Source organism: Trifolium pratense, unplaced genomic scaffold (assembly GCF_020283565.1).
Source record: "Trifolium pratense cultivar HEN17-A07 unplaced genomic scaffold, ARS_RC_1.1 scaffold_66, whole genome shotgun sequence".
NCBI classification, from domain to species: domain Eukaryota; kingdom Viridiplantae; phylum Streptophyta; class Magnoliopsida; order Fabales; family Fabaceae; genus Trifolium; species Trifolium pratense.
In genome coordinates, this window is record NW_025721050.1 from 125,914 (window position 1) to 150,874 (window position 24,961).

The window sequence follows — 24,961 nt, forward strand, 5'->3', positions numbered from 1 at the left end:
CCTTTCGTATTCGTCTTTTTTCCGCTAAAAAAACAAATTCGAGATATCATATCCAGGAAACACAAGTCATTTGTCACATGTTTTATGTTTGCAACATGAAGATAGAGCATCCACAATCACATAAAATTTTCAATTATTAAATATGCATAGCTTTTTTAATAATATGAGTTTAAAAGTTAATTATACTCTAAAAAATTTGTCTTGTGAAACAAACCTTAAATATTAATTCCTCTTTAAATTTTAGGGATTATTACACTTAATACAAAATCCAAAATGAAAATATATTTAACCCTTTTTTAATCTACAGATTATGAACCAATATCTTAATTTTCCATGTCATTGGAGTAATATCTTAGAGTAAAATTGGTTGTTTAAGAATTGTACAATTCGTTCGTCAAAAAATTAATTGTTATCGCCGTAAAGATATAATTAATTGTAAAAGTCATACGTTGATAATCAATGTCATCGTCATACAAGTATAATTTAATTGAATTTTGATTGGAACACAAAAATATAAGAATATTTTCATATAAATGTCAAAAAAAATTCGAAAAATATAAAACTAAAATGAATAATTTACTTTTATAGCATGCTTAAAAAAACTAAAGGTAGACAAATATAACATTAATTAGTTATTTTATAAAGAATTTTAAAATGTTTCATATAAAAACTGATTGAATTTTTATAAGCAATGAAACAAATTGAATTTATAGTATAAAAAGAAAAATTGAGGATATGATAAAAAAAATTGCAATGCCACAAAAAATTTCAAAAATAAGAAAAAAAAGGAAATACAACATCATTCGTCACAACCAAAATATTTAAAAAATTGTAGTTCATGTACATCAAACAACAATAATTGGATTAAAAAAAAAAGATTGAAAGTGCGATGAAAAATAAATGTAGTTGATGCATTGAAAGTCATAGTTATTAGGTGGTGTTACCAACATATTTTAAATGAATTCAAGTGGCTTAGTGGTTAAATAATAAAATTGTATAGAGAGGTCATGAGTTCAAATCCAACCGAAACAACTTTTTAATATTATTTAAAGTTTTGACTAAGCAATTTCCTCTAAAATAGCAAATGTGATTAGGGTTTTATTAGTAGCATTTTATTCTTATTAGATACTCCCTCATTTTATTCTTATTAGATACTCCCTCCGTTTTAAAATACTTGTCGTTTTAGGAAAAAAAAAATTGTTTCAAATTACATGTCGTTTTGATAATTTAAGGTTATATTTTGTCTATTATATCTTCCTTTTTTTTTTTGGTAAGGAAGCTAAGAAAAACAAAAAGAAAGACTATTCTGGAAGGATGAAAGTTTCCATTGCATCGTTTCGAAGAAGATCACGAATGCCTTCTAGAGGAGAAGCATGAGTCAAGAAGTCAACATCTGAGGAGGCTCCAAGTTTAGCGAAGAAATCTGCACATTGATTCCCCTCTCTAAGTGTGTGATAAAGGGAGACATTGGTTTGGACGAGTAACTCTTTTATATCTTGGATCAACACAGCGTGAATATGATATATGACCTGAGGATCTTTGATGAGATTGACACAGTGTAAAGAGTCAGAGTAGCAGACCAGTTCACCAGTACTCATATCTTTGGCCAACAAGAGGCCCTTGTAGATAGCATATAGTTCAGCAAGCAAAATGTCAGATGACCCTTGGATGAAGCCTGAGAAGCCTGCAAGATAGTGGCCGAAGGTGTTTCTAATAATGCCGTCAAATCCAGATCGAATGGGAGAATAATTAATGCTATATATTTGAAAAACTAAAAAAAAAATTAAATTTTTTTTTTAGTTACATAACGTATTAAATTTGTTTTTTTTTTACATAATATATTAAATTTATGGGAAAGAGAAAGTGTGTGCAAAAAAAAAAAGAATTTATTGGTGGATTAAAATTAAGGTATAATAGAAAGATAGGATGCAAAAACACACTTTCTTAATTTTTTTTTTTTTCCTCAAACGACAAGTATTTTGAAACGGATGGAGTATAAGTAAGATAAGATTAGTAAATAAAAGGGTATAAAGGGCCATTTTTTATTTTGGTAGGTCAAAAAACCACTTTTAATATTTGCATACAGTTTCTAAAAACTCGGATACGGCCCTGCTCATTTACAAAATAATTCTCAAACAAATGTATCCTATTTCTTAAAAAAATATATATATATTTATATTTTAATCAAGCTCTAAACTATTAGGACCGTTTCATGGGAAAGAAAGAAGGGTTAACAAAATAAATAATTGTGTCAAAAAAACAAAATAAATAATTGTATCTGTTGGATAAATAGTGTGTGGTATATGAAATGACCTGAGGTTCAAGTTGAAACAGATGAGACAATTGATTACAACAATGACTTCAGTGGACCAACTTTTCAACACTACTGACTGAGTCTGGACTATGCAACAATGAACATTTCAAACACAAAAATTGACTCGGTAAATATATTCTAAATTCATTTTTTTAGAATTTTTAAAATAAAATAAAAAATACTACATTAAAAAAGCAGATGTAGAAATTATTTCTTGAAATTTGTATATTTTTACTTTTAAAAAGAAATAATCTATTAAAATCAGTAGAAAACATATCCATGCAATAATACATAAAATAAGAAAAATTTAGACTGAGGAAATGGTATCCTGTTCTAAAGTAAAAAAGAAAAAAACATGGCTCAAAACATTTAGAAAAATATGGCTCAAAACATTTAGAAAAATATTTACATATCTTGCTTCAAATAAAATATTCAATATCTGACCATTTGGCATGTACAGAGAAATTTATAGAAGAACTTTGGAGTTATAAAAATAAGAATATTAAATTTAATATACACAACTAAATAAAATAAGAATATGATTCATATCATGCTTAGAAAAATATTGAATATCTAATAATTTGACAGCATCATTTTCTTAATATCTTTCACGAGTTACAAAGAATTTTGCAATATATATAGAAGTATATATATTATAATAGCTTAAGCATAACTATTTTTTTTACTAAACCCTAAGCAAAACTATAGCATCCCCATCTAAATTAAGCTAAATATTTTAAGAAAAATGCTAAATATAATATAAGCATATTGAAATTTGTATAGTCAATTTCTTTTTGTATAAAAGATGGTGTTTCGGTGATACTAGTTAACATGACCTATATTTTAAATATCCTTTAGAGTTTTATATTGGATGTGAGGTGACAATAAACATAATTTTATAAGTAGAGACAATTCTCGTCTTACAAACCGGTTTTATAGAGTTTAATTTGGTTAAGCCCAACTCAAAATTCTAATATAGTATCAAAATTTCCTCCAAAGTATTTTGGGACATTTAATTTGTTATCAAGTTTTTGTTATTGGGTTACCCACCATTTATATCCACATATTAAGTCTAATAGTGTTGGATGTGAAGAGGTGTGTTAATCAAGCTGGCATTGGAAATGTGAGATAGTTGAACATAAGTTTATATGTAGATGTAATCTTCAGTCCTCACCATACATACCGATTTTTGTAGAGTGAGTTAGTTTCATCCCAAAATTCTAAAAAAAATTAAAAAGTTATTTTATTTTATAAGAAATATAGAAATACATGTTTGAAAACCCTTATAAATAGTCCCCAAACACTTGACTCCATATCTATCCATTTCCATGCATGTTAAAGAAAATGGCCAAACTATGCTCTCTCTTCTTTTTTCTCTCACTCTCACTAAACTACTACTTCTTCACATGCTTAGCTATTAGTAGAAAAAACATAACCACAGATGAACTTTCACTTCTTGCATTCAAATCATCCATTACTTTAGACCCTCATCTCATGGTTCAAAACTGGTCAACCTCTTCTTCTTTATGTACTTGGGTTGGTATCACATGTGATGAACAACATGGTAGAGTCCATAGTTTGGATCTTAGTGGTATGGAACTTGAAGGTACTATTTCCCCACATCTTGGGAATCTCTCTTTCCTTGTTTACCTTAAATTTCAAGGCAATAGTTTCACTGGTGAATTGCCACAATCTTTGTTTGGATTGCATAGATTGAGGTTGCTTGATTTGAGTAATAACAAGATGAATGGAACTATACCTCGAACAATTTCCAAGTTGTCTTCACTTGAAGAAATTCATTTAGATAATAACTCCTTTTCAGGTATGTGTACGTGGTTGAGTTTTGATTAACTTTATTGCAATATAGGTAGGGAACTTCACGAGTTTGTTTAGTTTCCAAAAGAAAGACATAAAAGAAAAGTAAGAGTTTGTTTTGGAGACTTAAAATTATTAGTTATATAAAAAATATTAAAAGAATAACATGATAAATTATTCTAGGTTTATATATGAAAATGGTCCACGCAAATATCAAGAGTTTTGATTTTAATTAATTCTTGTAAAAAAAATTATTTTAGTCCTTGCAATATATAACATTTTATTTTTTGTCTTTGATATGTTTTGTTTTAGTCTTGCAAAATTTAAGTTTTATTTTAAATGACTAAAATTAAATATTTTATAGGGTTAAATATGTTTTTCATCGATCCTTATAAAATTAGCAAATTTTAATTTTCGTTCATATAAAATAAAATCACATATTTTCATCTCTAAAAAAAATTTCGTTTTGCTAGAATTAAACCTAGAATATGTTGATGAAATTTCCTGGTAAGGTTTTTGAGCTTGTTGTTTTTTTTTTTTTGACAGAGAGCTTGTTGTTTCTATCCATCTAAGATTCTTTTTTTGAAACATATGATTCTATTTAGCTTGATCCACAATTGTACGTCCGTTCCACGAATACGCCGCCTTGGCCCATAAGCTATGGATCTGACTCTTACTGTAAAAAGTAGGGACAAACAACCACAAATCATTCGTCATGTCCTATTAGTTAATTAATTTGTGAGGACATGAGATTTTATTTTTACCTCACATTTGACGATATATATGTTGTTTTATTGAGTTTATCACTTTTATCTTTGTGAAGTTACTCTTAGTACATGCTTAAAAAAAAAGTTACTCTTAGTACAATGTGATAACTTCTGAACTTCTTGTGATATAATAGCGATATTAGAATCAATGTGATGCCAAGTTTTCCTTGTGTCCATTGTTCTTTGTCCAACTATGATGATTCATTGGACGTTCCCCATGACCAACACAATTTAAGTATAAAATATCTAGATTTACTTATGTCATTCTACCGGTCACTCGCGCGCTCTACGTCTTTTTCATTTTACTTTTCCGCTACTTAAGTAGCGGACATTATAAAAATAAGAATTTTTTTAAAAATGCCGTCCGCTACATTAAGTGACCGGTAGAATGATTTTAAAATACTTTTGTGAAGGTGTATTTTAGCATGGTTCACCTTTTTAAATAGACAAAAATACCCACTTTCCCTTTTACAAAAGTTGTTTTAATTAGTGAACCCTAATTTGTAGTTATTGCCTACAAATAATATGATAAAATTAAAGTCACCGGAATGTTCATGCTTTCGAATATGCAACATTGACTTTATCTATGTGAAAATTATTTATTTTAATAAAAAAAAACAAGGAAAAAAACATGCAGATGAATGATTTTAGGTCAAAAATAACGTAAAATCACCCTTGCCGGTAGACAAAAAATGAAACTCAGTGAGAAAAAATAAAAAATAGGGCCTCAGCTAGCTTACATAGAGAGAGCTTGCTGGCAGGAGTTAAAGTACTTCATTTGAGGTCACTTTAAAACTATTTTATATTAACAATGTATCTTCTATTTTCTTTTATCTCTATCAAACAGGTATTTTTTTTAAAGAAAGATGCTAAATAGATGTTTTTTATTGTATGCTTTTAAAATTTAACTATTTAATTCAAGTAATAGGGAGTTTTTGTCCCTTAAATAAATGATTAGAAGTTTGATATTCAACTTTTGTGTGTTGAAAATTTAATGTTTGCTATATATATTCTCCAAAAGAGTTTAGTCACTGACTAAACAACATGAAAGCATATTAGCAAACAATTTTTTTTTGTTAAGTAGCTTAATAATTAAAAATAAGATGAATAAATAGAGGTTTGGTGTTAGAACTTCGAACCTATATATAAAATATAATATGACTCTACTAATTGATTTATGCAGCCCAGATCCCGATGTGGGTGCAGAGTAAGCGATGACATCGAATCTCAAAATTTTGGAGGCCTTAACTTAAGTGTTTATAAAATATCATATATACTCAATAGATTAATTTTGAGACCCTATAATATTTTACGTATTGAAATGCTCACTTTTTATACTTTTATAAAGTTGACTATACAAGTTTCAAAACAGTTTTACTATACTTGGCTTCTTTAACTGGTGTTCAGGGACACTGTTTAGCATTTTCTCGCCTCCTAAAACCGAATTTTATACCGAATTTTCTTCATACGCATGAGTCATTGATTCAAACTCCTGAACACGGGTCAATACTCTTACTACTTAGATCAATTCATTATTTGTATTTTTTATATTACTTATAATTTAGATATAAGATATTTTTTTTATTAGAAATCCATTTTTAATATTTAAATCGAATTTCTGAATAGTCGGAGTCGGCCTTGGATCTACAATCCTTGTAAATCCACTTCATGCACCCTCCTTAAAAGCGAGACAACTTTTCATTATTAACTTTGAGACTAATACACTACACACAATTCTTCATCGGCGGCGCATTTAGGTCTTACCGGCGAAATCAAAACTTTGAGGCTAATAATCTAGAATCTCTAATGTCGGTATCAAGCTCAATGTCCTGCACACAGTACGTAGATCATCTTCATCTTCATTTCTCACAATAAATAAAGGTTCTTTTACTTAGGTTTTAAATGCATGCATCACCTAAAATTAAAGTAATAAAGGGTTCTCAACTTCTTTTAAAAAATTGAGAGCATCCTTACTCAAATTAATGTCACACTTAAGCCACTAAATTTGGTCTAGTGGTGAGGAGTTTGTGTATTATGCATGAGGTCATGGTTCGATCATCTGCTTCGTTGTAAAAAAAAATGTCACTTTACCAAGGTGTAGTTATAAAATTATCCATTTTTTATTTTGAAAAAATTAATAAAACCAAACTTAAATCTAGAATTTTAAGTGCACAAACACGTTGTTACAACTCAAATTTTACAACATTGGAAGGAGAAGGCATGACACTTCGTGATGCGGTTCATTTTGCTATTAGTCAATGGTGGGATTATGTTATTTTTGAAAGTGATTCCCAATCTTTAGTTAATGCTATTACCTCTAATAATGGTGGGATATCTGAATTTTGCTCCCTTGTTTCTAGCATTAGAGCTAGTTTATCTTGTTTGTCTAACTTTGAGGTTAAGTTTGTACGGAGACAAGTGAATATGGTTGATCACTCTCTTGCGAGAGCGGCCATTTCTTGGACTAGTCACCGATCTTTTGATTTTGTACCTCCTTGTGTTGAATCTTTGATTAATAATGAAATGAGCGCATGTGGGTGTAAATTAGCAACCCCACCCACTCACTTTTGTGAAGGTGTATTTTAGCATGGTTCACCTTTTTAAATAGACAAAAATACCCACTTTCCCTTTTACAAAAGTTGTTTTAATTAATGGCCAGAAATGTAATTTAATGGGCTATGATGCGGAGGCGGAAAAGTGTGATTTTGGAAACGCCATGCGATAACTTAGGTTGTGGACTTTCGTAAAGTTAATCTAAGTCGTTACTCTCGCTGTAGTTTCGAGGACGAAACTTCTTTTTGGTGGGTAGTAATGTAAGACCCCTAAATTCCACTTTTAATTTATATGAGTTTATGGAGTAAATTAAGTGTGGAAAGGATGTTGAGTTTGGAAATGAAAAACAAGGTTTTGGTTGTTTTGTTGAAGTCTGAACAAACTCGTGCCATTTTGACCCCTTTGCGTTTTGATTTGGTTTTTATGGTCAACATGAAAGTTGTAGATCTCTTCGTTAGCTTTCGAACGAATATTGGTGTGTCTCAATTGGACAATCAGAGCTCAAGTTATGATCGTTTCCGTAATAGGCGGATTCGCAGAAATTTTCCCACACTCCCTAGCACTTGAGCCAGGCACATTGGAGGCCCATTTTAGGCCAAATCTGACCCTGGGAGCTGAGCCTAGGCGCAGGGTATTGTTCACAGGTGGACTTTTGTAACTTTTAGTTGACTTTTAGGGTTTTTGCACCCGGGACCTATGTTTCTTAGTTTTTCGCGTAGATTTCATTTCCGAGGTTTGTTTGTTGAGCTAAGGAATGCCTTCTAGGTTTGTCTTATGAAAGACCATGGGTTGTGGATAGGTTGGTTAGGGTTCGAAAGTTATTAGTTCGTGTAACGTCGTCTTAACGACATATTTTGCAGGGATCGTGCCTGTTTTGTGCTCGAGTGTCAGAATAGCACGAGGTGTATTTTCTTAGTCTTTTTTTATGGATGAGGATGATCTTGTGCTTTTAGAATTTTAAGTTTCGCGTTATTCTAGGTTTTGAGAAAACGGGCAATAGTTTACCCGCTGTTCCGAATTTTTGTTAACTCCGAATCCGTTTATATTTTAGTTGGGAACTTTATATATCGGCTTGAGTTAGGATATGACTTTAGAATATTTTTAAGAGTTAGGGATGAAAAATACAGTCGAGGAAAAATGTTTCGCGATAATTTTTGGAAATCGTCTAAGGCGAACATTTAGTTTCTAAATTTTCTAGTTTCGAGATTTTGGCCCGTAAGCGTAACGCGACTCGTCGATGAGGCGTGAGTTTCTCATGAGAGCAAGAAATATCTTGGTAAGAAAAGTCAAACAAGATCAAAGGGCTAGGGTTTAACATGGCAAAAGTGCACTTTTGATCCAAGGGTGGATAATGGCTAAGACAAGTGTATAGTAAGGAGGTTTGGTCTTTTAGTGGACATAGAAAAATCAGAAAATTTCACTCTCCTTCTCCTTCTCTTGGCCGTGCTTCTTCATTGCCATAGCCTAGCTTCACAAAAATTTCTATTCCACCATTTTGGTTCCATTTCAAGCTTGGAAGCTTTAAGGAAAAGTGTAGAGAATCACTTGCTTGAGGTAACTAACTTCTTCCTTTCCTTATTTTGTTCAAACACATGGATTTTAGGATTTTCATAGTTTATGTTCTTGAGCAAAATTTCTTAGAACTTGGTTTTAATTAGTTGTTGTTCAATAGAAAGTGTTCATGAGTGGTAGACTAGCTTGTTTAAGCTTAGCATGTGTTGATTTCCATGGTGATTAAAGTTTTCACAAAATCTTTTGTTAGGGTTTGGAAAAGTTATTTGAAATGATCATAACTTTGAAATATTGTTTTGTGCTTTTATTTTTGGTGTTGTTTATGAGCTTTGTAGAGAAATGGATGTTAGAAAATGGATTTTGTTTTGTGAAACAAGAAAAATTTATTTTTGTGTGTGTTCTTGAGGTTTTCATGAACAAATTTTGGAAACTCTTGCTTTGACCCTCAAAATTATTTGGTTGATCAATTTCATGGACTTGTGAACTAATAGATGCTTGCTAGGATTTGGCATTGGAAAAATTTTGAGTGTTGTCATTATTTTCAAAATTTTGGCCATGAGAAAAATTGTGAAAAGTGTGGGAGAGGTTTCAAATTTTGTTAAGGCTTTGTGGGAGGCACAATCATGGCCTAGGGCGAATTACCAATCAAAGAGTTTTGGGTAAAAATGGATTTTGTGTTGTTGTTGCTTTGAAAAACAAAAATTGATTTTGTCGTAATTAGAGGCTTTGCCTGAAATGTTTTTGGGTGCTTGGATTAGTGACTCGGGGGTATTATGGGATATTACCATGCTCTCGGAAGTGAAAAATTTTGAGCGGAAGTGTGTTTTTCATTTTTTGGGCAGCATCAAAAGAAGGAAAATGGGGAGATTTCCAAAAAATTTCTAAGTCCACAATTGAAAAAAAATGATCATGCTTTTGATGAATGATCATAGGTGGGTAAAAGTATGATTATAGGATTGTGTTTGGAAAGAAAAACTTGTAACTTGCGACGCAAGAAAATCTCGATTATTTTGTCGAGATATTTTTGAAAAGTTTTTAGGTTGTTTTCAAATGCTTTTGTGGTATGAAAATGTTTTCTTTGAGGTTGAAAACCATAATGGTTAATGGTATGCTTTGGAAACAAAATGTATTTTGTTTTAGAAAAAAATAGTGCATTTAACTTCATGAATTTTAATCACTATGGGGAGGACTCGAAAACACAATCCGAGAGTGTTAGGAAGTGCCTTAGACACCTCTAGACCTTTGTTGATAGGTTTAGTTTCGTTGAGGCATTTTGGGAAAAACTTATGGATTGTACGCTCCTTATTTTAGGGCGCGCGAAATTGTAGAATTGTTCGAAGAGGTTTGTAATGGGAGCTTTGCCGAGGTAAGGGCACCTTTTTATTTCCGTCGTTAGCATTAGGGTATGCTTGTGTTGTGTTTGGTTGGTTGTGCACTATATGTGAGTGCTTGGTGTGTTTGTTTTATGTATTCTCGAGATGAGTACTTGAGGTTGTTTGTCTTACATATGATTTGTTGAAATATATGTGTTGACGTGTTTTGTGCAATTACATATGCTAGTGTGCTATGTAAATGTTGCAGGTGTGTACGAGAACGTGTATGTCTGATGAGACTACACGGGGTAAGTCAGGTGAGACTGCCCTATGTGTTTTGTTGTTGCATTAGTATATGTAGGGAAGACGTATACTCATGCACTCATAGTTGGTATTTGATCTAGGTGGTTGTACCAGGTGATATCCCGCCATTAAATGAACCGGTATTCGATCTAGGTGGTTGTACCGTTAATGGAGCTGGTATTTGATCTAGGTGGTTGTACTCGTGATATCCACCAAATTGAGTCGGCATTTGATCTAGGTGGTTGTGCCCGGGGTATCCCCCCGTAATATTTCAGAATTCATGTATGTGGCATTCGATCTAGGTGGTTGTGCCACACTCATTCATTAGAGGTCTTGCATTAGGCTATGTGCGCAGTTTATTTATTATGCGTGTTGATGAGGAAAATGATAAGTGTTCAGTCGCTTTCTATTGTGGTATTTGGTATGTGTATTTGGTATTTTTATACTTGTTTCCAGTTGGTGACCCTTGCTTTGTTTGTCGATACGTGAACGGGTTATCCCCCACCTTAGATGATGGAGTGCCACATGAGGCTGTGGGTCGTGTGGATGGCGAGGACTTCGTAGATTATGCTGGAGAGTAGATGATAGCTTTGGTTAGGCTACTTTTGATTAGGCTTAGGGCCTAGTTCTTTTGGATGACTGTTGTCTTTTATTTATGAACGCGATGTATCTTGGTTTGTAAATTATTCAGGTGCACACTTTGCTTCGCAGAAGCCCTGTGATATAATATTTTGGTATTATATTTATATTCCATTGTATGATGAAATGTCGAGAGAGCTATGGGCGTTCACGCGCGCCCATTTTATTTAGCGTGTTATTTAAAAAAAAAAATAATACCCCTTTTTCGGCTTTAAAAATCGGGGTGTTACAGCTGGAAAATGCTTCCTTTGATTCCGGAGTATCTTTCCATCCTTTAAATTCCTTGACTAGAAAACTAAATACCCAGTATGTGACTAAGGATCCAATTTGAGGCATAGTTGCTATAACTTCTAGTGGTAAGGTTGAAATGTATTTGAATGCATTTCCCCTAGTCCTATAATGTAGGTAATGGAAAATATCCATTGGTCCTAAATTTCTAAGTTCTTCATTTAATTGGATTAATACATTATTTGTATTGTACCAATCTCTAATGTCTTTTGCAGTATCTATACTACAATCTATATCCAAAATTCCTTGTCCTTGGAAGGGACTTTGTGAAGGTTTGTAATACTGAGGTATTTTTTGGAATTTTTGTTTGGTGAATTCTCTTTCGAAATCTGCAGGTCTTTTCGTTCCTGAAGTTTCACCATGTTCTTCTATTTTTACGAAGTGAGGATTCTCATTTTCGCTTTCACTAGCTTCTTCTGTGTTATCCATTAAAAGAAACTAGCTGGTGGTCTAATTGTCAATTGTTTGGATTCAGAAGTTTTTTCTTTGGGTTGAGTTTCTGGGATAGCTACTTCTTTTCCCTTATCCTCCCCTCTCTGAAGATTTTGAGATAACTCATCAAGAGTTACCCGTTTGGTTTCTAAGAGTTCTAAAAGGTTTTCTATCCTAGTGGATATCCTTTCTTGATTCTCTTGACTCCTTTTTTGTCCTATCAAAGCTTCGTCAGTTTTCTGATAGAAGTCTGCTAGTTTTTCTACAAACTGCAGTGTTTCCAAATAGGATGTTTGTTTTTCTATCCTACTTTGAAGGTCAGAAAAGTTATCTAAAACTTTTTGTAGTTTAACTGTTATGGTTTCAACAGTCATCTTGCTATAGACTTAAGTCTTTCCTTAAGTTCTCTAACCATTTCTCCATATTCCTCAGATAATTCTTTATCTGTTTTTTCATAGAATTTTTCTACGTCTCTAAGCCATCTAATCTGTATCTTATAGTGACTAAGACTAGATAGGTTTGGGTAAAAACTAATTGTTCCATTAATTAGTTTGTTTTTTGGATTTCTAATGAAATTCATGTTTTTGACTTACTAAATCAGTTGTTGTAAGAACTGGTTTAGAAGGTAATGTTGTCCAATGTTGTCGATATTTCTGTGTACATATATCATTTCTCTTTTTAAGAAACTCAATCTTGCAACTATTGGAGATTCTTATAAATTACCAAGAAAAGATTTTATACTTGAAAAAATTAAAGGATGTAATTTCTTTTCATCCTTTGATGCAAAATCTGGTTACTATCAGCTAAGACTTGCTGAAGAAACCAAATCTTTAACAGCTTTTTCGTGTCCTCCGCAAAAGCATTATGAATGGAATGTTTTACCATTTGGATTAAAACAAGCACCATCAATATATCAAAGATTTATGGATCAGTCCCTACAAGGATTAGATCATATATGTCTTGCATATATAGATGATATTTTGATATTTACAAAAGGAACAAAAGAACAGCATATCAATGATGTTGAAACTGTTCTCTTGAGAATCAAAGAAAAAGGGATTGTTATTTCAAAAAAGAAATCCCAACTTTGTAAAACAGAAATTGAGTATCTTGGCATTATTTTTAAAGAAAATGGAGAACTCAATTTAGCTCCTCATACTCAAGAAAAGATTTTAGCTTTTCCTGATGAATTGAGTGACAAAAAACAAATTCAAAGATTTTTAGGATGTTTGAATTATATTGCAAACGAAGGATTTTTCAAAGATCTTGCAAAAGAAAGAAAACATCTTCAAAAGAAAATTTCTGAAAAAATTCTTTGGTCTTGGTCAAAACAGGACTCAGAGGTTGTTAAACAAATCAAAGAAAGAACAAAAGTTCTTCCTACCTTGTACAATCCAACCAATATGGATTTTTTGATAGTCGAAATCGATGCGTCAAAAGATACATGGGCAGGATGTATGAGAGCTTACCCTAACGGTAAAGCAACACTAAAACTCAATGAGTTTGGTGATATTCTAGGCGCAACCCTAGATGTACAATCTGATCCAAATCCGAAAGGAAGGACAGATATTCAAGATTCAACTCTTGAAAGTCTACGTGACTTTAAACTTATTCAGGGCGCAACCCCTGATGTACAGTCTGATCTACCTCCGAAAGGAAAGACAGATATAAAATTAGCAACAGATTACTCTGCAGCTAATATAAAAATAAAAGATTCAGAACTTCTATTGTGTAAATATGTTTCAGGATCATTTACTGATACTGAAAAAAGATACCCAATAGCAGAACTTGAAACTTTGGCATGTGTTCGAGTTCTTGAAAAATGGAAAATTGATCTATTACAGACAAGATTCTTATTACGCACAGATTCAAAATACTTGACAGGTTTTTGGAGATACAACATCAAAGCAGATTACAAAAGTGGTCGTTTGATAAGATGGCAAATGAAGTTACAACAATTTCATCCATACATACAGTACATCAAATCTGAAAACAACAGCTTTGCTGATACATTGACTAGAGAATGGAAGCAGCAATAAAAGTCTTGCAGCACAATCTCCAGCAGAAAGAAGAACAGATTGAAGCCACAGAAGCTCGCCTTCAAAAACTCTTGCAAGAGAGGGGGGAGATAGTGACAACAATCAAAAATTTGCAGCAATTCACTTCTGCAACAACAACAACAACAACAAGCTCAAATGAAAACTGGGACTTGCTTGGACAAGACTCTGGAAAATACAACTACAAAGTAAAGTATTCAGCTCCAGAAAGCTCAAAGATTCCAATCGAATCAGTAGTACAAAACGGTTGGAAGACAACTGAAGAAACAACAACTATCAAACCTAAATCATGGGCAGATATTTGTGAAGAAGAAACTCAAAAGAGAAAAACAGATGACAAAGCATTAGAAGAAGAAATTAATGCAAAAAAGTCAGAAGAACCAAAGACAGATGCCATAGATGAAGAATTTGGCAAAAACTTCCATGTAATCTTCGATGGACCAATGGCTGGTGTTTACCAAAAATGGAGCATCGCCAAACATCATATAATAGGGAAAAATGTTCGCCACAAAGCTTACCCAACCCTAGAAATTGCAAAGGAAAAGTTTGCAAATAGATTCAAAGAAATCACATCAACAAAGGTTCAAACCTCAGCAAAATTTGAATCAAAAAGGAAAACTTCCATAGACAAGATCCGAAGTCTAGGAAAAGCAGACAAGGTTGACAACACCGCAACCTATTCAACATTCATTCTCAGATGGAAATGGCTAACCAACTATGAGGAAGAATTCACAACAGAATGCTTTTATCCATTCAACTACAACGGATGTGCAAAGGCAATTCTACTTCCAGGAGTTGGAAAAGAACTAGCTCTATCATTTTACCAACAAGGAATGATTGCAGCCATGTACCTTAAAGAAAAACCTGGAAAAAGGTTTGAAGAAATAAGCCTTCTCCCAAGGGCTTTACAAGAAATTGCAAACAAGTTCAATACATTATTTGCAAAAGGAAAAGAGATTTTCCTGCAGTTCGAATCAACATACCCATGGTATGAAGAAGAAAAACTGGTAACAACAGGAAAACACTTGATCAAAATAGGTATCAGTAATGAAACCTATCCAAATATGTCAAATGCATGTTTTGAAAAACCAGCAGATGCATATGAAAGACAAGTTCAACAGCTCTTTCAAAAGCTTTCAAAGCTTGGAAGAATTCAGAAGAACTTCAAAGTTACAGTCGAAGCAGAAGACTTTTTAGTTTTCAGCGACAACAAGAAAAAGGCAAAGGAACAGGACATCAACGCCATCCAAGCCTTTGAAGATAGACTCACACAGTCAAAAGGAGATCTACAGAACCTCCCAACAAAATTACAGATTAACCTCTGTAAAAATATTTACACCAGTAACAAGGGACACGTGTGCGGTCATTGCTACTCAAAAATGTCGGCAGAAGACGACAAAACCACAGTAGTGTCGGCAGAGGAATCTTATGACTCAGCCATGTGAACACTAAAAAGAAGAAAAGGACAGCTCAGCCACAAGCACTAAAAAATGAAGTGGTAGACAAAGAAAAAGACAGCCACCTACTATGTAGAGTCGGATAGTGATAAGCCTTATCAGAAGGCATCTACTTTATGTATTATTGTATCTTTTTCTTTTTCTTTGCGTGTTTATTGCTTTCTTAGTTGTCATGGACAAAGACATCTTACCTATCTTGTAAGTCTTTGTGCCTATAAATAACGAGCTCTTGCTCATTGTAATATTCAGAGTTTAATGAAATGAAATGAAATTGAAGTATTTCAATCTCTCCTAAAACTGACAAGTTTTAGTGCGCTTGTTGAGGTAATACTCTGGAGCAAGCAGAACGTTGAAAGGGAGAGCCTTTCTGAATAGCGTTCACTTACACAGTCGTTGTGGACTGACATACAAAGACGAAAGTCGAAAACACAAGAAATCAAATTCAAAAACACCAAATCAGGTATAAATACGTCATGTTAAATTTATTTAACATCTCTCAATATCATAGAACAATGAAATTTTATGTTTCATATATTTTATATAATTTTAACTTATTGTTAAAATATTTCAAAAATGTCTGAAGTATCTTTTTACGAAGGACCATCAGGCTATCATGCTGATAGTATTTTTGATCATAAAATAGAACATGCAGATTTATCTTTAACTGCAGAAGAAAATTTTAAACGAAAGTTTAGTAAAATAAAAGAGTTTTTCTCAAGAGAAAATATCTTAAAATTTGGAATAATGACAGGAGAAGTACCTATTCCAATAGATTCCACACATGGAAATATAGCTGTATCTACTATAGATAAAGAGCAAATTTCCAAAAGAATGGAAAAACTTTCTCAGAAAGAAAGAGATAGAATTGGTTATATTCACATATCAACCATTCAAATCTTAATCAAAAGTACCTTCATGAAAGGTATTGATGCACCCTTAGAAATCTCTCTAAGAGATTCTAGGATCTTAGATAAAAACCAAGCTATAATTGCACAAGGAATGTGTAATTTAAAGTACGGCAAGATCAAGTTTGACGTACACTTACAACTAGGACTATCCCTACAGGATATAGATCTTAGTAAATCTATAATTTTCCAATATGGTTTGGAAAACCCAAAACTCATGAAAGAAGGTAACCATCCCTTTACTATTTACTATAGAATCAATTATGCCTTGAGTAATTCACATCATAGCATAGATTTCATAGGAAAAGATAGAATTCATATAGATGAATTATTCAAACCTATGGTGACTTTAGAATCACCCATATTCAACAACCTAGCCAGGAAAAGATGTTCCCTGATAAAAGTTGACAAAGATCAGTTTGAAGAAACTGAGACAAAACCGCTATTCAAAAGCCAAAGCTTTAGACTAGCACCACCAAAAAGAGATTTTGAAATCTCAAAACTACAAAGATCTGTAGAAGATCTATCTTTACGCCTCCAAATCATAGATAAGAAAATCTAAGATATGCCTGGAGTAACCTGGATATATCTCTTGGAACAAGAGGTAGAAGAATATAGGAAAACCAAAAGGTTAGCCTTAGAAAAGGATCCCGAAAACTTCTTTGGATTCCATACTGTTATACAGTATAACATAGAATGCATAGAAGGAACTATAAACTGGGCGAAACAGATCCAAGAAGAAAACCAAAAATATGACAAGGAAGACATTGAAAGTTTTCAAAAATGTCTCCGAAGAGATTTAAATCTCACAGCAATTCAAAAGATTTGCAATAAAGGACGAGCCTTTGGATTTAATATTCCATTGCCATCCCAAGTATATGGATTTAATACTCCAACATTATCTCGAGAGTATCTCGATGATACAAATGATCTATTTTAGATCAGAATTCAGCATTAGAAAACTCTGGTATCAGAGCATGATAACAATCCAAGGATTGAAAACAAAGAGAAAAAACCTTTTAAGATCAGGATTAGTGTTCACCCGATCTAAAAAGTATGGTTGTCAATTTATTGTCAACACTGTTTGTTGTACAAATAACACATCTCTATGAAAAAAGTGTTCCGGTAAAAACACAACAATTCCATATTTTGTAAACCGGTACACTAACACTTGACAACTTTACCGGAACAGTGTTTGAGGGGTATATAATTTTCCAAATAGTTTATCGGAAGAGTACAATGAGAATATTTTAAAATATGTTGGGATAGAGGGATAAATGTTGGGGTAGAAAAATAATTTTTCCCAAAAGAGATCTCGATGGAGCTCACAAAATCATATCTGCATCATCATCATCATCATCCCTTCCTTTTACTTTCAAAAATATTATATATAACTATTTTTCCTCATCTCTCTCTCTCTCTCTCTCTCTCTCTCTCTCTCTCTCTCACTCTCTTTCTCCTCAGCAAAAAAAAAAAAAAAAAAAGAGAGAGAGAGCATTTCGAGTGCACCCTAGATTTCCTCTTCATAGCTCCGGAAAAAAGAGGAACAAACCAACGCAATGGCTTTCGCTTCTTTTCTCGGAAGAGTTCTCTTCGCTTCCATTTTCATTCTATCTGCTTACCAAGAGTAGTTCCTCTCTTTCTTATCTTTATTTTTCATTCCTTTTTTTATTGTTGTTGTTGATTCCTATTTTTAGCGTATATTTTTCCTTTTTTGATTTCTATTTATATAATTAGAGTTAGTTTCTGAATTCTGATTAAGTTTATTTCCGTAGATTTGGTTGTTGACTTGTTGCTGTTGTTGGATCCGTTGTTACCTAATTGATTAGATCTATGTTTGTGTTTTGTTTTTGTTCCTGTTTTGTTCAGTGATGTTTCATATAAAATTTTATTTGGTGCAACTTTTAACATGAACAACTTGTGCTGTCACTCAGTCAAAGTACAAGAAACAAGATTCATGTTTTTTCTTCTTTTTTGGAAACATCAACTATTCAGAAGAATCTCTGTCTATTGCTTTTGTAGTAACACAGAATAGAGTGATTATGTTGCTTTTCTAGGTTGCTGATTTTTGTTTTGTTTTGCATGATTTCATTCTTTGGTGTCAGTGGTTAGTGATTCTTCCATGATTAATGCATGCTGTTAAGCATAATTAGTATTAGGCTTAATTGCATGTTTGGTCTCTTACGTTTAATTTAGGTTTTAAGTTGTCCTCTTATGTTTAAAATTTGTTAAATTGGTCCCTTACGTTACTGGTGCCAATATAAGTTCGTTCTTTCTGTCAAATTTTGAGTTAATTATGTCTCAAACTTCCATGTGGCACCCTCCTATGTTATCCACGTATGCGACCCTGATAGCCACGAGGACGATTTAAATAGAAATTTGACTAAAATGTCTAACTCATTGTAACACTGGACCAACTTAAAACCTTTTAAACCTAGGAGACCAAATTAAAACCTAGAATAAACATAAAGGATCAAACATTCAATTTAACATAATATTATGTTTGGAGCTGGACAAATTACAGTTTCCATGCTAATAAGAAAATCATTTTGATGTTAAAAAAGGGTGGAATTTGGTGTTATGAAACTCCCTTTATTGCAGGAATGAATTAACCTGTTGCAAATCTTTTTGTAGGATATATAGCCTGTGTATTTTAATTATTGACTATTGAATTATAATAATCTGGCTTCAGTGGTTATCTTGTTTGAATATGGTATGTGGTTTGTTGCATTGATTATATGTTGTCATTAGCAACTAATATGTTAGATTTGCGGTGCGGACTGTGATAACACCATACATTTTACTTAATACATATGATAAAACAATGAGTGACATTGAATTCAAGGATGGTTGTTTAAATTCATGATTCCTCTGTGATAAGTTCTTAAGGGTCATTATGTTACTGTGCATGAACATTTTTTAGGAGATTCAATATTATGTGAATTGTAAATGCGTGGATATGATGGACAGAAAACTCCTCAGTTCGTAATAACAAAGCTAGTTTGCTGCTCGCTGCCACTAAATCACCGCCCAATGCACCAGTTGTAGTACAGTAGGATTTGTAATTCACTGGTTATTCATTGGAAACCTCCGCCTACATCACATAAACTCATTCGATACTTCTGCCCTGCTAGGTCCAAACACTGTTTCCGAACATTTTACATAAATTGTTTTTAAATAGTATACAGGCTTTTAGCATAAACTTAAAGGATTCAGAGCACTAATTGTGGAAACAAAGTAGAAATTGCTATTTATTTAATGAAAAGGAAACATTTATTATATGGACACACAAACATATTAAATACTTGCTATTGCTATTTTAAGTGTTTTCAAACATTATTTTAAGAAGCACGACTTTTGCCTGGTTATTTGTTTCTGCTGTTGAATTTCTGAGCTTGAGTGTTTGTCATTATGTGGATTACTACTGCATCCATTCTCTGTAATATACTATTATACATTAACTTGGCCAGGTTTTCATTCGTACTGAATTAGATTACTTTGAATTTCTCTGTATCTTCATGATGACAATAGTTTCTATTGTATTTGATTTAAGAATCATTCTTTGTGTTTGCAAAAATTGATGATGTTTATTAGTGTTCTTATTTATACACTGAATAATAGGCTATAAGCTAATAGTTATTTCCATTTGACATTATAGTTGTGCAAACACTCCTTAGTTAATAATAATCCTGACCATTTCTTTTTCTTTTTTCCTTCATCCCCTATTTTTGTGCTATATGAAGTTTCTTGCTCATGTCTCTTCTGTTCTTTATTATATAGATATAACGAATTTGGAGTTGATGGGGGACCTTCTGCAAAAGCACTTAAACCGAAGATTGATACCTTTGCACATCTAATCCATTCTCAAGTTGGATTTCAACTTCCAGAGATCGATGTTAGTCTTTCTCTCCCTCTCTCTACTGTCTCTCATTGTGTATGTACGAATCTTTATGTTTTGTGTTAATCTTGTAAGGAAAACAAGATTAGTCCTTTGGATAACACTGGATTGATTTTTATATTGAAAATTCATTAAATTTTGAACGCCAGCGTTTCCTGATATAACTGATGTGATGAGCAGATTAAACTTGTAATTGCTGGGGCAATTGCTCTGAAGGGCCTTGGAGGCGTTCTTTTCATATTCGGAAGCTCCTTCGGCGCTTTGCTACTGGTTTGTAATCAGATTCTCTATTGGATTCCACATTCATATCATATGCTCACTTTTTTAAGTTATTGTTCTTTTTTTCCTTTTGCTGTAGCTTCTACATCAGTTGATTGCTACTCCAATTCGTTATGATTTTTACAATTATGACAGCGAGGACAAAGAATTTACTCAACTTTTCGTCAAATTTACCCAGGTCAGAGCAGTGAATTGTATTTTAGTTGAAAAATAGTTTAAGCCCGTGTGCCAAATCCAAACTCTTGTTACAATTTTATTTGATGTGTTGTTGGAATTTCTTATTAAATGCAATACAATCACTCGTTGCAGAACATGGCTCTTTTTGGTGCTCTGTTGTTTTTCATCGGGATGAAAAACTCCATTCCTAGAAGGCAACCAAAGAAGGCTCCGAAAACAAAAACCTATTAGATGCAGCATTGGAGGACCTCTCTTCAAAGAGTGTCTCGGATTCTTTCCTGGTTCTTCATTGTATCTGTTCTTCAAGCAGCCAGGTTTCGGCTTGGTACTTTGGTTTAGAAATGATCCCTCTCTGTTTGTGTTTTGTAATTTTGTCTTCACTTTCAGATTAAACTATTGGCTAGTAAGTATTACTGTTATTTATTTATTTTTGTATGAATGTTAGCACGTCTTTAGGAACGATCTTTAAATTTCCAAACTTGTCTGTCAAGTGGATCAGAAACTTCGCGCTTAAACTTCGGAGAGCCAATTTCGTTACATTCTAGTGATCACGATGTAAGGCTTGTCTGACAACATGAAGTTACCATTTAATTTGATTGACGTAGACCTTGGCCCGCGTGGATCTTTGTTCCCTTTTGATTATTTTGTATGAGTAGATGAATACCCTTATCTGTATTATGGCTTTATTGAAAATGGCTGCATTCCAAGATGCACACATGATGTGAGATTCAGGCTTACCTTCTATAGAGGATACACTCATTATAGTAAGGAGACTAGACCCTGTACCCATGCACTAGTGAATTATGCGTTTGAAAAACAATGAAAAAAGGCATGACAATATGAATTTTTATAATGAGAGAATCAGTAGTTGGAGAATGTGTTATTAATTTGTGATTTTCTATGAAGCTCCGATACTTCAAAAATGATGAAGTATCGTGTCCGATACTTATAGTGTACAACACTCATGTCATCGCCTTTTCAAAAAAAAAAACACTCATGTCATCAAGGGTTTTAAGTATAGAGAATTACTCCCTCCGGTCACTTATATAAGAAAAAAAACAAATAAAACTTTGGTCACTAATATAAGAAAAAATTAACAACTTTTAAATTAATTAATACTACTATTTCTAATATATTCTTATTTAATATTACCTTTTTTCATCATTTATTTCACTTTTACAAAAGCATGTGATTTTTAAGGAGAATAAAAAGAGCAATATAGTAAACTTAACTATATTTTACACTAAATCAAGAAAATTAACTACACTTAACTAACTTTCTTAAACATCGCGTAAACAATTTTTTTTTTCTTATATATGTGACCGGAGAGAGTAATAGAGTAAGAAAATGTGATCTTTCATCGAGGGTGAATGTCTTTATACTGGAATGCAAAACGTTTATGCAGTTGTGAGTAATTTGGCGTGAATTACATCACATATTATAATAAGAGGACTATGATTTTTTTGACTAAAAATTAGATTCATTCAAATTGATAGAATACATTGAATAATACAATTCAAAATTGTTAAAAATTAAAAATGATAAATCTACGAAAAAACTCACATCATACACGTTAATAGCATACAAAGACAAAATGCCTACAAATATGACAAAATTGAAGTGTTCGGAATACCCATGTCTCCGAGTCTGCAACATTGACGACGCCAAAATCATTGATTGAATATGCATGAGTCAAATCTAATCTGTCAATCTGAACCGAGCAAACACCGCATAACACGAGACAACAAAATAACACCGCAACAAGACGACGACCAATACAGTGGCGGATTCAGGAATTTTCTTTGCTGGGGGCTAGAAATATTACAAAAATGGAAATATTTTTTAGATGATATAGTTTTTTTTTGTTACAAATGATATAGTTTTTTTGTTACCATGATATAGATACGAAATTTTCACTATTGTATAACAGTGATTAATCATCGTCGGAGAACTTATTGGCTACACAAGATGATTTCTGCTCTTCCATTCGAATTTTATCTATACCTAAGAGTTGGTGATCAAACCTCACACAACTTGCATAAAGAGTCCAAATCTCTTATCCCTTATACAAATAAATTAGGAAGTAGAAATTGGACCAAAGAAGAGTTTTTTTTTTTTTTACAATGGAGTAATGAAAATTTGGATGGTTGTGATAAATAATTCCTCCGTTCCAAAATATAAGCAAAAATGAGTCAAAAAAATTGATGTATTTCGTTAAAGATTTGGATCAAATATATTACTTTGTTGACAAACTTTTACTTATATTTTGAAACAAATAGAGTATATAAGTATAAGTTAGTGGCCTAATTAATTTTATGGAGCTTGAAAAGATATAAATAGTTTTTAGTTTGTAGAAAAATCATATATAATAGTATTACTATATAAATTTGTTGCTACTTTGTGGGGGCTTGAGCCCCCAATATACTACACTTGGATCCGCCATTGGACCAATATAACATCGCACTAAGACAACAAAATCATAAAGAGAAAAACGAAATATATGTGAAAATCACTTATTTGAATGAAAAGAAAAGGAAAAACAATTTAGAGGGGTGATTTTGGAGTAAAAAATGACCGTAAAACCACCACTCCTTGGTAGATGAAAAAAAAAAAAGAATAATCTAGGGTAAGGGGGCAGGTGGCGGCTCGCAGAAGACAATGATATGATTACAAAATTTTGTACATGGATGCCACTCTTCTTCTTGTTTGGTCGTGTTTCTAGAGATGATTAAACCCTAATTAACCTAGTTCGAAATATTAGACTCTTACAATGTGATGAACAAATATTTAAATCTTAGCTAAACATTTATATTTAGGGTCTATTTGGACCAGTTTATTTTGATTTTATCTTGAATCTACCGACATAAACATGTTTGAGACGTATTAAAAGAGCTTATGAAAATAGCTTTACGACATGTTCATAAGCTGTTTTTGATTTATTTTCATAATTTTTTTAGACTAACTTATGAAAATGGCTTATAACTTATATAAAATTAGTTTGACATTACTTTTAATTTTGTTCTGAAAATAGCTTATGCATAAACACTTATATGATATATGTTTATGCTATAAGCACTTAATTAAACAAGCCCTTAATGTTTGACGCCTCTTAAATAAAAGTTGTTTCTGCTAAAGCGACGATAAAGAACAACTATATATAAAATGAAATTGAATACATAAGATCATCTCCATTGACGAGTACATATTTTTTAAGAAACTTTGTAAGAGGTATCGAGTTGGAGTGATGTGCTCCAATATGTGGACAAGAGAACTGTTAAATACTTAAAATGAGAGAGCTCTATTGTGAATGTTGATGCTCCAATGAAACATACATCCTGCAATAGTTCTAGACTCAAGTCGTGATCAGGCCCGGCTATCAGGGAGTGCAAGGTGTGCTACTGAGCCGGGCCTCTATTTTTCGGGGGTCTCTTAAAAAAATATATATAAAGTAGTATGTCTTTAAAAATATATGAAAATAATAACTATTTTTTATATTATTAATATTAATATTTTGGTCTCGTGAACATAGTCCAGTTGATAAGGACACTGTATTATATATGCAGGATTCGGAGTACGAACTCAGATTTTTCAATTTATTCACTTCAAGGGTGAATTTTTAGTCACTAAACAACTTAATAAAAAATATATATTTTGTACGTTTTTTATTTATTTACGAAAGAATATTCTTTATGTTAGTTATATAAATGACTATTTTTCATGTTATTTATAATTTAAATAAGATTATTCCTTTTTAATTTTTTTTACGTTTTTTACTAAAGAGTTAATTTTTAATATTCGAGCCGGACCTCGAAATAGTCGGGACCGGTACTGGTCGTGATCAGTTGAACGATCATTCACGTGGGTACGAATTGAATCAATCCAAAATAATTTAATGCATGATAATTGATTCAATTGATGAATGAATGGATAACATTTGATATTGCTCATACATTGAACATTAAAGTACGTTAAGATTCCAGTTGTTGAAAGTGATCATGGCATACTGCCCATTTTGTAGCTTTGAATAATACAAAAACACAAAACCAGCAAAATCTTTTTAAACTTTAAAGCATATCCCTACAATTTAATGCTTAGATTTACTCCCTACGTACCAAAATGTAAGTCGTTTTAGCCATTTCACACAAATTAAGAAAGACAATCATTGTTGTATGGAAAAGAGAGATTATGAGTTACTTTACAAAATAGTCCCTCATTAATGATATGAGAGAGATAAATTGAAGAATTGAAATAA

General features: G+C 32.4%; 3 protein-coding genes across 3 annotated transcripts; all 3 read left to right on the top strand.

The window, feature by feature from the left end:
- The first annotated feature begins 3,658 nt into the window (after positions 1 to 3,658).
- Positions 3,659 to 4,207, top strand: LOC123901481 (putative receptor-like protein kinase At3g47110). Its single transcript, XM_045951639.1, has 2 exons — positions 3,659 to 4,136; positions 4,182 to 4,207. Exons 1-2 carry the CDS (start codon positions 3,659 to 3,661, stop codon positions 4,205 to 4,207), a joined length of 504 nt encoding a protein of 167 aa, XP_045807595.1.
- Positions 4,208 to 16,023: 11,816 nt separating this feature from the next.
- Positions 16,024 to 17,214, top strand: LOC123901488. Its single transcript, XM_045951648.1, has one exon. The coding sequence runs from the start codon at positions 16,024 to 16,026 to the stop codon at positions 16,915 to 16,917; it is 894 nt and encodes a 297-aa protein (XP_045807604.1). The 3' UTR covers positions 16,918 to 17,214.
- A 504-nt stretch (positions 17,215 to 17,718) lies between these two features.
- Positions 17,719 to 21,327, top strand: LOC123901490. Its single transcript, XM_045951649.1, has 5 exons — positions 17,719 to 17,982; positions 20,136 to 20,250; positions 20,434 to 20,523; positions 20,612 to 20,710; positions 20,842 to 21,327. The coding sequence occupies exons 1-5, from the start codon at positions 17,915 to 17,917 to the stop codon at positions 20,938 to 20,940; spliced, it is 471 nt and encodes a 156-aa protein (XP_045807605.1). The 5' UTR covers positions 17,719 to 17,914; the 3' UTR covers positions 20,941 to 21,327.
- The last annotated feature ends 3,634 nt before the right edge of the window (positions 21,328 to 24,961 follow it).